Source organism: Trifolium pratense, linkage group LG7, assembly GCF_020283565.1.
Source record: "Trifolium pratense cultivar HEN17-A07 linkage group LG7, ARS_RC_1.1, whole genome shotgun sequence".
NCBI classification, from domain to species: domain Eukaryota; kingdom Viridiplantae; phylum Streptophyta; class Magnoliopsida; order Fabales; family Fabaceae; genus Trifolium; species Trifolium pratense.
In genome coordinates this window covers 37,515,944-37,533,170 of record NC_060065.1, presented here as the reverse complement: position 1 = coordinate 37,533,170, position 17,227 = coordinate 37,515,944, and the positions used below count along the sequence as shown (strand labels likewise).

The 17,227-nt window shown below is 34.9% G+C and overlaps 1 protein-coding gene across 3 annotated transcripts; it reads right to left on the bottom strand.

The window, feature by feature from the left end:
* Positions 1–274: 274 nt before the first annotated feature.
* LOC123899503 (glycogen phosphorylase 1-like) lies at positions 275–17,002 on the bottom strand. Of its 3 annotated transcripts, XM_045950650.1 has the most exons (22): positions 16,092–17,002; positions 14,373–14,487; positions 13,765–13,865; positions 13,550–13,641; positions 12,820–12,955; positions 12,656–12,724; positions 11,983–12,084; positions 11,485–11,583; positions 6,228–6,338; positions 5,693–5,899; positions 5,141–5,248; positions 4,514–4,609; positions 4,366–4,422; positions 3,813–3,959; positions 3,656–3,715; positions 3,460–3,564; positions 2,790–2,951; positions 2,572–2,645; positions 2,062–2,185; positions 1,295–1,386; positions 1,055–1,175; positions 275–948 (listed from the first exon to the last, which is right to left on the bottom strand). In XM_045950650.1, exons 1-22 carry the CDS (start codon positions 16,767–16,769, stop codon positions 796–798), a joined length of 3,009 nt encoding a protein of 1,002 aa, XP_045806606.1. In that variant the 5' UTR covers positions 16,770–17,002; the 3' UTR covers positions 275–795. The 3 variants fall into 3 exon arrangements, 2 of the variants coding, with proteins under 2 accessions (XP_045806606.1, XP_045806607.1); XM_045950651.1 differs by lacking the exon at positions 16,092–17,002 and having other exon boundaries at positions 14,343–14,457; XR_006805646.1 differs by lacking the exons at positions 275–948; positions 1,055–1,175 and having other exon boundaries at positions 1,369–1,386; positions 2,062–2,177; positions 16,092–16,989.
* Positions 17,003–17,227: the final 225 nt, after the last annotated feature.

Genomic DNA, 17,227 nt, shown 5'->3' with positions numbered 1-17,227 from the left:
AAATAATTATCTATCTATTTTGTCAAAAAAAATAAAATAATTATCTATCAAAATTTACTTAACTCCAGAGTAAACTATGAATAATTACTTAGGTCTATTTTAGAGAGTTTAGGTGTTGAAGGAAAAGGTTTTGGAAGAAGAAAAAAATTAATAGGTCGAATGTCATGATCGAGATTCGAACCCTAGTATTTCCACTTTTTGTATTTGTCATTTCATGTATGCACCCAAAAAGAAATCTCAAAAGTTTAATATTGTTTCTTCTAATAAACAATTCTTTCAAAATAAATTCCACATATAATTTTGAAACGAAAAACATTACAAAGTAGTATTATTGAGCTTGAGCAATATGAAATTGAGCGACCTAAGCTCTCAACATTTTGCTGTCTAATCCACCCCTCATAGGTAGGTGACCACAATTTCTAGGACATAGATTACAACATGTAACGGTTTTCATTAACGCACGCGGCAATACACTTTCCAGATAGCATCGCGATAGTAGTAGTTAGCTGAAAGCTATTATTCAATGCAAAAGTAACGGCAATTTGTCCTGGAAGCAACTGAAGAACCAATGAACCAAGGGTACACTTTCGTTTGTCCAGAGAACCTGCATGTCATATGGCCTTATGGGTCATACATGGCCAATATTTTGCAATTCTAACTGCACAGGATTCCTGATACCCGCTCAACTACAGTTACAATTTCAGCTTCAGACTTTCCAAAAATAAAACTAATTACTTTCGTCTATAAAAACAGATAATTATAATTAGTTAGCTTCGTGTAATGGATTGTTAGAGATCAGAAAGGGCATTGGCAGGGATCAATTTTCCATGTTCTCTCTGCGTACTCTCGAATGGTCCTGTCACTACTAAATCTCCCAGAGGCGGCAGCACTGAGAATACTCATCTTGATCCACTTATCTGGTTCAACGAACGCTTTATCGGCAGCAGCCTGTTGTGTCATAAAAAATGTTCCATTTTGATATAATAAAAAAGAAGAGCAACAGTATGGATGATTCAGAGACGCCTAAAAAGAATAAGAATGAAGCAATAAGTACCTGTGCCTCAAGGTAACTCCCAAAATCTGAACCAAGAAGATAGAAATCATTGCCAACTTCCACCGTGTCACATAAGGATTGAAAGTAGTCTTTATCTCCGAAATATCCATCTCGAACCATCCTTATATCAGATTAATACTTAATTTTAGTCCTTGAACGACTAAATAATGATCAGAAATTTTATCTGCATTTGTTAATAATCATATTCTTTCTTTAAAATTGAAAAACATGTTTCCATACCTCAACACACGGGCAAATTGTAGAGGAACTTTCAAAGCACCTCCTTTCTCACGCAGCTCCGCCACTTCTTCCACTTTAGCACCAAAAAGAAACTGAAACAAGGGCAGATATTACGAACTGGATCTGTTAAGCCAATATTGTTAACATGAATACAAGTTTCCAAGAAAGATCAAAGCATGGCTATATTTTTATTTTTTTTTGCTAAAAGCATGTCTATACTATTATAGTAAGATATTACAATTATTCATAATGCTAAAGCTTGAATTAAATTTCCTCTCCGAAGCAGCTTTAGATATGAGATAGAAAATCATGAAGCAAACACTGAATTCAGTCAAGGCAACTACGCGATTATATCCCTTCTACATAGTGGGATACTTGGTCATTTAAAAGCACCATCTGAAGACGGATTAGCACATCTCTCAAGCAGGTTTACAGAGCTTAAGTTTTCAAGATAGAAGTAACTTAAGATATATTCCCAACTCCCTAGTAACTTGATTCCAACCGGTGGTAGAGCCAAAGTCCAAACATGCTAAGTCAAAGATTTTATATAATTAATTATATTCATAAACTACAATGTTAAATAGAGCAGGAGTTTTTCTACCAAAAAAAATAAAAATAGAGCAGGAGTTTCCCCTATGTTGCATACCATACCATGTTACATAATATTAAAAAATTGTGGGGGGCCATAGCACCCAACTTTAGAGAAGCTTCATTTTAAGAGCACATATCGTGTAAAGTAGTAACAAACGTTGTAAGTTATCACTCACCAAGTTATCCGATCCTAGTTCCTCAATTATTTCTACTGTAGATCCATCTGCTGTAGCTAAAAGTAAACATCCATTCATCAAAAATTTCATGCTTCCAGTTCCAGATGCTTCATGTCCTGCAGTGCTATAGGATAACTATTGCTGTCAATCTGCATAGCACTACTGAAAACTAAATTTGAAAAACAATCTTCAATATATAATATGGAGCATGAATAAGGTTATCAGGCACACAACCCACTGTGTGATGTATGTGAATACATACAAAAGTACAAAAACTCTAATCACATTGAAACTCATGAAAACTACATTAACTAACTCCACTCGTAAAATGGTAAGAATTTACTTCATACAATATTTAGTACTATTTGTAGTATCTAAACGAAGTTTAGTAATATGTGCATCTGAATACTAAATATTTTACATTCGAATGTAGTAATAAACAAACCGCATTCTGTAAGCAATCAATAAATTAAACTGAGATGGGTGGCCAGAACAGTACAGTTAACAAACCTTATATGCTGAGAGAGGTCAGCCCCTGGTATTACCAATTCGGCAACAGAGACATTATAGTCAGGGATAAAAACCTACAAAAAAGAAATGAGTCTAAATAAACAAGAGGTATGCCAAAACAAATATAATAAATACACTGAACAGGTCCAATGTGTCTTGTACTATCTATTGAGAAATGCAAACAAATATTAAGAACAAGAATAAAATTGGCAACTTACCAATTTCAGAAGATCTCCAATATCAGCATCATTATTTACTTTTTCTGCTACAGCATGACAAAGTTTGATAATCTTTTTTGCAATTTCATAGCCAGGAGCTGCTTTCCCACCAATTATGCAAACACGAGGTACAACTTTCCTCCTATCATTCTTGTCCATATTCTACATTAAGGAAGAAGTACACGCAAAAAATTAGTCGATTTGCCAGTATAACTTGAGACGGAAAGTGATGATCAGTACGTATGTAGGTGGAACTACAGCTGAGGGGGATACCAGATTAGGACAAAAGCACAGAAAATTATGCACATTCTACAGACTTAGTAGTGGACAGAATTATAAATAAAAAATGTGTAATGTTTATATTCTAATGGAAAGGAAAATATTTTATTTTAGAAAAACAAAATAATTCTGCCGCATGAGAGAGAGAATAGGAGAGAGGTCTCTCCTCCTAAGAGTCACTTCTCTATTAGTAAATGTTTACAATACTCAATGTCTTACCTCCATCCTTGTATCCTCCTATTTATACAATCATTCCTCTAACTAAAACTAACTAACATACTTCTCTATCTACTCTTACTACTTTAATTCCCCTTTATTTCATATGCCAATAACATGAACTTAGCATTTATAAATGACTAAGTTATTTTAGCACCAAGGCACAGACATCTACCTTGAGACAATCATATCTATGGATAATTCCAAATATATTAAGCAACTGTCTTTTGTATTCATGGATACGCTTCACCTGAACATCAAACATTGCATCCAAACTGACCTGCAATATGAAAGATACAGGTAAAGTTAACTTCTATGATTGTAACGAAGAAGAAATTAAAAAAAATATGGTAAAACAATTTCACAGAAACCTTCACGCCACTCATTGTTTCGATGTACTCGGCAAGCCTCATTTTATTAAGCCTTTTAACCTACAGTATCAAAAGGACAGAATGGCATATCAGGGAAGGGCGCATCTAGTTCTCCGGATCCAAAGAAAAGTCATTAGAAAAACCCAAGAAACATTACCATTTTCCATTCATGTCGGAAACTAGTATTGTCAACATGATCTCTCAATCCTGTCAGAAGGTCAGCATTGCGGATCCAAGCTTCAGTGCCTAACCATTTTGATAAAAGAGCACATAAACTGGGATTGCTCACCACAATCCAGCGGCGCTGAAAAGTATCATTTCACTCTAATTATTAGTTGTGGCACAAATAATCACACATTTTTATGTCCAAAAGAACAATATTGACTGTTTTCGAGTGAGTCTAAAAAAAAGATTACTCAATAAATATGCACAGATAACCGTACAATAAACATCATTAACACAAATCCTCTGACAAAAGTGATTACAAGGTCATAAGTTACATATTTAGATATGAGATGTAGATATTTTTATTGACGATCGTTACAGTTTAAAATAATCGCAGTCACTATTCCATACACAGAAAGACACGTTTTCCCAAAGACAGACCATGTCAAGAGGCATTTAATTACTGTCACGTATGTGTACACACACATAGAAGGAGGACAAACAACATTTACATATATACCATAATATTAACTGAAATTTCCTACCTGGGTTACACCATTGGTCGTGTATTGAAATTTTTCAGGCCACAGCTCATAGAAGTCCTGCAAAGTTGAAGCATGAATTTATTATTTTATGATTTCACAATTAGCCTCGGTGAAGACCATGGAATGATTGAGCACAAAAATTGCATACCTTAAATGTTTTCGTTTTCAGAGTATTTGAATGTACTTTTGAAACACCATTAACAGTATGAGAGCAAACAATTGACAAGTTGGCCATTCTTATGCTCTGCAAATCCCATCCATAAAAATAAAATATATTAAACAAATACTTCCACAAATAAGATTTTAAGAACACATACCCTAAAACGAAAAATGGGAGGTTCTATCCAAACATGGTGTTTATTCATTCAAATTATATTACTCCATATTTGCAAGTTGTTTGCAAAAGTACCAAACAGGACAATGCTGCAAATGCAACTTACGTGGATAACTAAACCTGTTGAACTATGAGAGGACCTGTTGTGGCAATGAAGCCACCGTTGATCCATGGAAGTACATGGTAAATAGGCATCTGCTATGATGTAAATTATTGTCTAGTTCCTAATAGCTCAAACTTTGAGGGCAAATTTTTTCCATGTGATATCAGAGCCTCCATTCAATCAATATTTGAAGAATACCTGATACTAGATATTATTCTATGTTCATATTACATAATTTAAAACATTCATAGTAAAAATAATTTCAACCACATGCAAAAGACAACATAACCTACAAAAAATGTTACAAGATTAAGCATCAATAGATTGTTCTAAAATACCTTCACAGCACCTTCTTCAATAATAGACATTCGGGACAGTCGGTTGTAATCTAAACCAATCTTTTTCTTCAACTCCTCCATAAAATTTGAATTTATTTCATATAAAATCTGAAAAGGGCATTTGAATTTCTAAGTAAAGAGTTATATTATAATATAAAAAAATAGCAAAAAAAGAATTACTATTATGAGAACAAAGGACAAAAAACGATACAGATTTATCAATATTTTGACCCTGGATTACTTGTTAACATGGAAAACTACCAAAAATATAAGTGCGCTGTGTAGACAAATGATTTGATGCTTTAATCAAACATAAAAGGTGAAGAAAGGACATCACAATAGCACATATATGTTTTCCGCCGTTCAATTAATTGCAGCGAAACACATACAAGGTAAAATGCTACATAAACACTTTTTAAGAAAATGCTACATAAAATACAGAAAAGTGTGTCTTTAGGCAATATACCTGTAAATGGCGAGGGGGGAGGGGAAGGCTATACTATAAAAACAATGCTACATAAAATACAGAAAGCACGTCTTTAGGGAATATACCTGTAAATGGCGAGGGAGAAGGCTGCCAAGAAGATCAACAGGGATTTTCTCTAGCCCTTCAGCTACCACCGTGTGAGTTGTGAAAGAGAAAATTTTGTTTACAATGTTCCATGCTTTGCTCCAGCCCAAATGCTCTTCATCAACTAATATTCGCATAATCTCGGCAATTGAGAGGGATGGATGGGTATCATTTAGATGGAGAGCAACCTAATTAGAGGAAAGTGATAACTTGAGTTGCAAGACAGAAGTGAAGACAATTCTAACACTAACAATCACATGAAACATACAATAATCAACTTGTATCCACTTTCACCAATATAATGAATCAAAAGAGAGGAATCACTTTTTTTAAATGGAACCTAATAGTATAGCCAGGAATTTTCAATTGTCAATAGAAACTTAGTTTCTGCACCATACAACAGAGGAACAATAAATGAAAGACAAGTTCTTGAGGCCATATAGTCTTGCAACAGAGTGATCAATTACCAGCCAACTAGCAAAAAAATGTGTCAAAACAAAATATTTGACAATGAACCTGTTCTGGCAATTCATCAAAATTATTATGTGCTTCTTTGAACCTTCGGATAATATCTTGTAAAGATGCCGAGACAAAAAAATATTGTTGTTTCAATCTCATCTCCTTCCCCTGGAAATCAATTAAAATAATAATATGAGAAGAGGGATTGAATATTGTTCCCTCATTAAAAGGGAGAAAAGCATTATACAGCAAGAAGTTATCCTAACCATGAAAGATTCATATATGACTATATATAAATTTCCTACCGTAGGTGTATTTTTTCTACAAACTGAAATGTCAATGGACACAATAATGTGTGGGAGATGACTAAACAAACTAAAATAGTGTGTGTGGAATCATAAACATTGAAAGCTTGAGAAACATAACATAGTAATACATTAAGCATGCATTAAAGAGGAACAGTTGAGAATAAAAGAAGCAAAGGAAAACAAACAGCACTTTGTTAGTTTAACAATTAGCACTAAGTGCTATCACTGAGCCTTCGCCTTAATATTTGGTACATAATGAATTCTGTAGAAAATAATAAGTGAATACTGTTATATGTTATTCCTCAGCTCAAGGCTGGTTTAAATAGGAAGAGTACAAACATAAAAGGAAATAATAGATAAGCTTAGAATCTCCTAGAAATAACAAACTAGGAAACTAAATATTTTCCAACACCCCCCCTCAAGTTGGTGCATAGATATCTATCATGCCCAACTTGCCGATCAAATGCTCAAAGGTGGGTCTTGCTAAGCTTTTGGTCAAGATATCTGCAGTTTGCTGACTCGAAGTTACAAAAGGTAGACATATGATTCCGGCATCTAACTTCTCTTTTATGAAATGTCGATCGATCTCAATATGCTTGGTTCTGTCATGTTGAACTGGGTTATGAGCTATGCTAATAGCAGCTTTACTGTCAGAGTATAATTTCAATGGAAGCTCAATTTTCATCTTAAGCTCTTCTAGGACTCTGTGGATCCATAATCCTTCACAAATTCCTTGAGCCATAGCTCTAAACTCAGCTTCTGCACTACTTCTTGCTACAACTCCTTGTTTCTTGCTCCTCCATGTCACAAGATTACCCCAAACATAGGTACAATATCCGGAGGTTGATCTTCGGTCAGTGACTGAACCTGCCCAATCAGCATCGGTAAAGATAGACACATTTCTTTCATTAGTCTTCTTAAAAAATAATCCCTTTCCAGGATTTGCTTTCAAATATCGCAGTATCCTATAGACTGCCTCAAGATGTTCCTCAAAAGGAGAATGCATAAACTGACTTACTACACTAACCGAGAAAGCAATGTCAGGTCTAGTGTGTGACAAATAAATCAGTTTCCCAACCAATCTCTGGTACCTTCCAGTATCAACAGGAACACTACCTTCTTCCCAAAGTTTTGCATTAGGATCCATGGGAGTATCTGCTGGTCGACATCCACTCATTCCTGTTTCTTTTAATAAATCTAGAATGTAATTTTGCTGGGAAACTACAATACCATCTTTTGATCGAGCAACCTCCATACCAAGAAAATATCTCATGGATCCTAAGTCCTTGATTTCAAAGTCTAATGCTAATTTCTCTTTAACTCTTGCCATTTCAACTATATCATCTCCAGTAAGGACGATATCATCAACATAAACAATTAGGACAGCAATTTTTCCATCTTGGGAGAACTTTGTGAACAAGGTGTGGTCAGCTTGTCCTTGAATGTACCCTTGTTTCTTCATGGAATAAGTGAACTTTTCAAACCAAGCTCTAGGAGACTGCTTTAATCCATACAAAGACTTATTTAGTTTGCATACATTTGATCCAAACTTGTCTTCAAAGCCAGGAGGAATGTCCATATATACTTCTTCTAAATCACCATTGAGAAAAGCATTCTTAACATCCAACTGATGTAGGGGCCAATCTAAGTTAGCAGCAAGAGACAAGAGAATTCTGACAGTGTTCAATTTTGCAACAGGAGCAAAAGTCTCTGAGTAGTCTATACCATAAGTTTGAGTAAAACCCTTAGCCACCAATCGAGCCTTGTACCTTTCGATTGACCCATCTGAATTATACTTCACAGTAAACACCCATTTGCATCCAACCGTCTTCTTGCCATCCGGTAGTGTCATAACACTCCAGGTTTTGTTCTTTTCAAGAGCTTTCATCTCCTCAAGTATAGCTTCCCTCCACTTTGGAACTTCTAGAGCAACCTGTACATTTTTTGGAATCTCTACACTAGACAATTTTGAGGTAAAGGCAGAAAAAGACGAAGACAAATTTGAATATGATATAAAATTGGACAATGGGTATTTAGTGCAAGATCTAACAGGTTTTCTAACAGCCACAGGATCATCGATATCGGGATACAAAATACGACTCTCAGAAACAGAGATAGACTTACCTTTTCTTTTTTTAGGAAGTTGATCATCCCTCGGTTCAGATTCATGACAGTGTTGAGATGTGGACTCATCACTTTCTTTGTGATTCTTTCTCACAAAAACCTTTCCTTTCCAAGTCTTGTTTCCTGCTTCAAACCTATTATCTTTATATGACTCATTATTTTGTGGCATTTCAATTAGATCATCATTATCATTGTTTTCAAGATTCTCATTGTTTTCTTCATGAGAAAATGTAGGCTCGGATTCACCAAGCTCACTACTCATAACAGGAGTAGGATTAGATAAAGAATCATGGCCATTTTTCGTTGGTGCAAAAGTATAAGTCTTAGAACTTTGTGATACCGGCAAAGATAAATTATTAAAAAAACTCATGTCCTCAGTTTGAAACGAGTTAAAAAAACTCATGTCCTCAGTTTGAAACGAGTTAAAAAAACTCATGTCCTCAGTTTGAGACGAATCTTCATTTAAATTTCCCCCCTGAAGATGCGTGTCAAAAAAAGGTTTGTTTTCAAAGAATGTAACATCCATGGTGACAAACATTTTCTGATTTTTTGGATCAAAACATTTATATCCCTTCTGGGTTGGAGAATACCCAACAAAAACACATTTTATAGCACGCGGTTCAAGTTTGCTAATATTCTTATGTTCATGAACAAATGCAGTGCAACCAAAGATTTTTAAGGTCAAATCGTTTGAAACACGATCATTAGGAAAACATTCTTTGAAAATATCAATTGGAGTTTTAAAATTAAGAACTTTGGAGGGCACTCTGTTAATTAAGTATGCAGCAGTTAAAACTGCTTCACCCCACAAATAATTTGGTACTTTACTTGCGAAAAGTAAAGCTCTAGCCACCTCCAACAAGTGCCTATTTTTTCTTTCTGCAACTCCATTTTGTTGGGGAGTGTTAGGACATGAACTTTGATGCACAATTCCATTTTCACGAAAAAAATCACTCAACATTGAGTTAAAATATTCTTTGCCGTTATCACTTCTAAATACTTGAATATTTGTTTGAAATTGATTTTGCACCATTTTAACAAAATCTTTTACCGCCTGACAAACGTCAGATTTCCCCTTTAACAAGTACACCCAACAAACTCTTGAGTGATCATCTATAAATGTGATAAACCATTTTTTATGAGAAAGTGTACTCGTTCGGTTAGGGCCCCAAACATCACTGTGAATAACAGAAAAAGGTTTTGATGGTTTGTAGGGCTATAATGGAAAATGAGAACGATGATGTTTTGCAAATTCACATGCTTCACATTTAAACAAAGATAAATCCTTATTACGAAATAACTCAGGAAATAAGTGTTTTAAATAAGGAAAACTAGGATGACCTAATCGTGAATGCCATAACATAACATCATCATTATTATTATTCAGAACTAAAAAAGATTCAAAGCATGAACTTATTGGTTTGGAAGGTAGTTGTGATTCAGGTTCAATGTCGAAGTAGTAGAGTCCTCCACTCTCCTTAGCACTACCAATCATCTTCCCCGAGTTCAAATCCTGAAAAACACAATGAGTACGGAAAAAATTAGTTTGACAATTTCTATCTTGGGCTAATTTACTGACAGACATGAGACTACAAGATAGATTTGGGACATGAAGAACATCTTTAAGGGTTAGACTTAGAGACAACACAACCGAACCTTTACCCGCAATGGCTGAAAAGGATCCATCCGCAATTTTTATTTTATGGTTACCTGCACATGGACTATAAGAAGAAAACAGAGTAGAATCACCTGTCATGTGATCACTGGCACCCGAATCTACTATCCAAGCACGACTGGGACTGACACTAAAAAGGGCAGAAGTACCTTTGGGGGCAACAGAGCCAGAAAGAGTGTTAGATTCAAGAATTTTGTACAGTCTGTCTAGTTGTTCCATCGTGAATGAAAGCTGAATTGAAGGAGACTGATGCTCTTGATCAGAATTACTAGCTTGGAATGTATGACCCTCACCTCCACCTTTGTTCTTCTGATTTGAAGGTCGCGGAAGACCATGTAATTTCCAACATTGAAAAATAGTATGTCCCAAACGATGACAATATTTGCATTCACGACGGTATTTGAAAGTGGATGATCGTCGTCGAGAATAAAAAAACGTCATAATTAATAATCTTAGCCAAGTAGTACCGGAAGCAGCACAGGAAAATTAACACCGGTGAACAGTACTCGTGAACAGTAACCATGTGAACAGTACCGTCGTGGACAGTACCAGCAGATGAACAGTGCGTATGAACAGTACCTCGGGTGAACAGTGCCACACACAAAATCAGTTGTCGTGGTCAGATTGTAAACACGACGGCGGCTAGGGTTTTGCGGAAGCGAGACCCCCAAAATCGGGAGCTCTCGATACCATGTAGAAAATAATAAGTGAATACTGTTATATGTTATTCCTCAGCTCAAGGCTGGTTTAAATAGGAAGAGTACAAACATAAAAGGAAATAATAGATAAGCTTAGAATCTCCTAGAAATAACAAACTAGGAAACTAAATATTTTCCAACAAATTCTATAAACAATCGCAACAAGCATGAAAGAAAAAGTATATATAGAGGCGTTTAAATAGATAAGATCATTTATAGACAACTTTACAAGATAAGAAAGATCAAACAACAACTAATTATTTGAAAACTATTCTGCAAACCAACATAGCAAGGCTTTGCACACTAATAACCTAATAAAACAAGGAAACAAAATAAAACTAAAGTAATCTTAAATGAAAGCAGCGTGGAAGTCTCTGATTCTTGCAACCAACGAAACCAGCTTTCCTCGTAGAGCATCACAGAAAAACTACGAAGATAAACATCACAAGTTTTGAACAGATAATAGCAACACTTGTATTACTATTTTATTTTTATAGAAAAAGGAAAACCTGGTGAGATCGGTCGTCAGGGTACAGAACATTACTTATAGCTTCCGTATTTTGTCTGTTGACAATAGAATTAATGTAGTCTCCAGTGTTATAGGCCTCCTGCAAATAGTAATAGGAAAAAATGGCTCAATAGTTCGCCCTAAGGTCATATAGAACAAGAGATATGCCAAATTAAACCTTACAGAGTTGTTGTCCTAAATTGAATAATTTATAGTAAGAAACTAAAAGCCATAAAATTACGCTCAAGACATTTTGTACTTGCACCTATATTATGATTTCTTCATGTCAATAATCTATGCCTGTTTATTTGCGTTTTCTTTGAGAAAGTGCCTTTTAAATAAAACATTTCAAAATATTTATGATTTTTTTATAAAAAAAAAAAAAAAATCAAACCTAAAACAATATTGATTTAGTACTTTCTTAGAAGCTAAAAGTTCAAACAAATGGGCCCCTAGTCTCAAATCTAGTTCAAACATTTATTCCCAAGAGCAGAATTACCAAATCAAATTGATTACTAGGTTTAGCAGCCCATAGCCGAAGGTTGATGGTATTTTTTGTCCCATAACCAGGTATTGGGTTGTCATAAGCCACAGCTTCAACCTGCAATGCAATTAGAGGAATGTGTTACGTATTACCAAATACAGTGTTAAGTTGGGAAAATGAAGGGGAGGAGTAAAACCCCTTGCTCAATTTTGGCTTCATTCTAATATTGAGTGGATTTTTAAAAAGGAAAAATGGGAGGGGGTTGCTGGAGAAGATGGATTTAAAGCATTTTAAATGCATAGATTAACTAACATTACGTACAATCAAATATGAAAGGTTATAAGAGTATAAAATAAAATTAGTTTTAAAACCCTCCTCTCCATTTGAGAACCAAATACAGAAAGCAGTATTTCCCCTCCGCTCCTCTCTTCGTAAGCAAACACGGCATCAGTGTTCACCTTTCCAGGAGAAACAAGTTCAATATCCAAATTATCAATGTTCCAAAGTATAAATCAAATGCAATACAGGTAGAAGTAAGCATAAAACTAAAACTATTGTAGAAGATGTTCTTGAAAAAATTATCATTTCAAACCAAATAACAATATACTAATTGTTGATTATAGTCATAATACCATGGGGGAGTGTTGATTATAGTCATAACGATGACTTTAATCAACATTAATCTTACCGTCTCTCCAGGGATCCAAACTTTAACTTTTTCTCCATTCATGTCTACTTCTTCAACAGTCCCATTAAACTAATCCATTCAGAATAACAAAGTGATGCAGTCAGTTTGCAATTTTAAGGTGATAAAGTGAAACAAAAGGCATAACAGAGTGAAGCCTGACAAACCTTCACTTCATATGTTACATGAATCCGCTCTATCTCCCAGGGGTTTCCAAAGTTCAGCCAATAATCAGGTTGTTCGTGTTGAAAGCCATCCACTATGATCTGACGAAACAATCCATATTCGTAACGCAGTCCATAACTGCAAAATAAAGTTCAGTTCCATAAATCTCAACTGACTGCACCTGTTTTTAAGATAATAACAGCCATATTGTTTTCAACACAGCAAAAATAATCAGACTTCTGTTTGCATGCACAGTTCCAGAATCATACCGTGATTGCTACTTACAATAAGTGTAAGAAAAAACAATGAAAAATCAACCCCTAAATAGAATTTAATCCCTTGTGGTGCTCAAAGTTTCAGAGGCTAATTACTGTTGAAGCTGGTGAAAAGTATTATTGACAGTAGATAGAAATCCCAAAATCATGTAGTTTCAGGATAAAGAAACTCTCAGAATGTGAACAATGATATAGAAATAATTCTACCTAGACACATTGTTATTGGATATATAAACACTGTTGAGACTTGGACGAGTCTTGAGGCATCATAAGAACTAATTGTGGCCAAAGAACAAAGAGCAGTAGATATTCAAGCTTAAAAAGCAAACTTCACAGTTCATCCCCATATCTTTATTGCAAACCAAAAAAAAAAACTGAGAACTGGAAACGGTATGGTGAAAATATTAATTTTTCAAACATGTTAGACAAATTTTATTATAAAGCTGTAAAACTATACCCCCATGCAGGATAGTCCAATGTTGCTAAAGAATCCATTTGGCATGCTGAAAAACGAGCAAGGCCACCATTCCCTAGGGACGCATCTCCTTCCTTGTCAAGGAATTAGCACACATGTACGTTAAGGATATAATAAGCATCTCAAATTCTCTGAGATGATATTGCAACAACTGTAAACTAGAGAATACAAAAGATTAGATTAAACATGAATAACACCTGCTCAGCCAAAACTTCAAACTCAAATCCAAGTTGGTTTAGGGCCTCAGCATATTGGTCTTGAATACCAAGATTGATGACACTATTTGACAAGGAACGACCTGATATCCAAAAGAAAATGTTTTAAGCATTGGCAACAAGATTAGCATCAGTTGTATACTTTCACAAACACTGTTGATCAACCGTTCACCAATTAAAGAAACAGTTCAGTATCAATTTCATGGTTTGACTTTGCCGTGACATGAATCATAAAAGAAATTTTGGTCTGTTTAAGTTCCTTCCTTCTCTTAGAATTTGGGTTGGATGCTACCTACCACTTATAAACACAATTTCAGGTCATATCTCATTCAAATTCCAAAGTGGGACTTTTAAAACTATTTAAATCACTAGGGTACTAAAATGTACAGACACGTTTACCATTTTTTTTTTAGTTTGTTGCCCACAGATACTTTTATGATATCATACCGCAACATAATATATAAAATTAAAAAACTTCCGGTACAACACAATTGGGAGCCGTAGCATCTAGCACAACTATTAGAGCTGCTATATTGTAAAAGAAATTTAGTATAACACACCAATCATGTTTAGGGCATCATTTTAAGTACCCATGAGAAACTCAAGTGAGAGGAAGTACAAGCGCTTGCTTTTTGTCTTCTTGAAGTAAATGTGAGTATCATGCCAGCGTTCAATCAACCGGTCTCGCACACTATGTGCTAAAGCCTATAAATACAATTACACAATCAATTTTCTGATGTTAATTAATTAAAAATATGAGAAACAGTAGGCCAAAACACTTTAATATGTTATTTGAGGCCCTTGATAACCTACAAGATTGCAATCTCAGGATACCAAACAGACCAAATTTAACGGAATAAACTTCAACTTTCATTATCTAAAGACTTGGTTCCTTTTACAGCAATGTTCATTGCAAGAACTAAGTAGTGAAAGAATAAAACAAAATATGCCATATATTCTTTAAACTGCGAATTCACCATATAAACGAAGCACCTATTAGAATTTCAGTAATGACACATCCCATCAACATTACTTTACAACAACAACAACCAAGCGTTATCCCAATATCCCATTAAGTGGGGTTGGCTGTGGGATGAGGTTAAAGTGCAACACAAGGACTTCTCAGGAGGTCACCAATCCTAGGTACTACTCTCGCTAAGCACACTTAGCTTAAGAAATTTTAATGAAATTTGAACTTAATCGATCAACTTCTCTAGTAGTTTTCCATTAAAATTGCCAGGGAGGATTTTAATGAAATTTGAGACATCACAAATTTCCTTCAATAAACTTGAAATCAATCCAAAATAAATCCACAGATGTGCTGGACTTTAAATTATATAGTTGCCACTTAATGTTATGACACAGAATTATTAAAACAATTTTAAAAAATTGTTTATATTAAAATTATTATTTAACTTCCTAATATGCTTTTATTTTATCTCTTTAATATATTGCCTCTGGCAAGACGATACTTTGACTTATAGTTCATATGACCAAAATAGACTTGTTTGGTAATAGTTTTCCTCAAGAACATATAGATTTATTTTACTAGCTTATAGCATTTGAACTTAATAGCTTATCATTCTTTTCTCAATTTTACCTTTGGTATTTTATTGAGAAAAAAAAAATTAATAATTTATGTCATTTCATATTCATCCGCTAATTCAACCACTAATTTTACTAAACATTACAAATTCAAAATCTGTCAGCTTATCAGATATAAGTTCATGTGCTATCACTTAGCTTAATAGTTGTCCGCTATATTTTTACCAAAGCCATTGTCTTCCCACAAAGCTGTTTTTTATTTAAGCCAAAAAGGGTATAGTTGGCAAAACATTGATTAATATTTAAGCCAATATGCATAAGCTCTCTCCATAGAAACCTATTAAAAGCTAAGCTTACATAAACTTTTATGCAAGTGAAAAACCATAACTTTTAAGCTTACATAAACATCCAAATAGAACAAAGTTGTTTCTTTCTAAAATGACACTTAAAAGGAAGTGACATACTATTGAGATATACCATCATTTATTAATCACTAACTAACATGGTTAAGTTAACTAATTATATTTCATCCTAAAAAAACTAATGACATTTCAATAAATTATTGACCTAGTTCATCCAACTTTTTTGGTTTACCATGGAGCCAGGGATCGAACCCAGGACCTCTGGCATACAACTCAAACCCCTCGCCACTAGACCAAACCTAGTGGCTTCAACTTTGGTCCTAAAATTGTATGTGCCAAATGGCACAGTACTTGTGTAATGATATTGAATTTAAAAAAGGAAGATAAAAACATAAACTTGACCTGATAGGCTTCATAATCATCAAAACTAAACCGTGATCTGGCCATAGTGTACTCAACATGATGAAGAATATCCTTCTGAAGACTAAAAGGATCATTTTTCAGAAATCCATCCATTAAGCTAAACATTCTCTCAGCTTTCGCCTTACGTTCCCCAAATCCTTCCACCAATCCAGCTCTCCTCACCACAATTCCTCGATTCCCCGTCGACTTCGCCACCGAAACCTTCCCATCGCCACCATCACCACCGATCGCCTCATTCAACGCTCGTTTGATCCTCTCCAAATTCTCATCATCCTGGATCTTATTCCCATGGGAATCAGTGACGAAGAATTTCTTAATGAAATAATCACCTTCGAATTCAACTGTGGCTTTATCGATTGTGAGACCGAGGACTTTGAAAACCCTAGTTATGACTTGAAGAAGACCGATCTTGTTACGAGCTTGGATTACGAAAGCGGTGGAGTTGTCGGAATCGGTGTTTACGACTGTGATTGCTGACGTGGAAGTTGAAGGAGTTGATTCGTTGGTGGAACTGGAAGTAGAAGCTCGTAGACGGTTGTTGTTTCGTGGAGGTTTGGTGAAGTGGATGGAAAATGGAGGGAAATGTGAGGGAGAGGGAAATGGAGGGAAGGAAATTAGGGAAGAATTGGTGAAGAGAGGAGAGGAAATGGTTAGCATATTTGAAGGGAGGATTGAATTTGGGGAGAAAAGAAAAGGGAAGTCAAGTCAAATGGAAAGTAGAAGAAAAGATAGAAGCGGGAAGCTTGACATTGCTTTACAACAACTGTAACTAACAACAACACCGTTTGAGTCTGATGAAAAGGTGTTAACCTTTTTATGATGATGATGGAGTCAAGGAAATCATATGCAGTGAAGTCAGCTAGAGTGAGTGATCACGGGAACTACAGTATTTACGAAGGTTGTGACTTTTAACCTTGGCTAAACTCGACTCGTAAAATCGTATGAGTTTACCAAAATTTAAAATAATATTAAAATTATTATGTACATGAGATCTTTTATATTATAAGCTTGTATATACAAGTAAACCCTAAACTCTAATTTGTTTTTCTTGTTTTCCCTCCATTTTATCTTGCAATTTTTATTAAAAAATAATACAATTTTGTCTTGATTAGGAT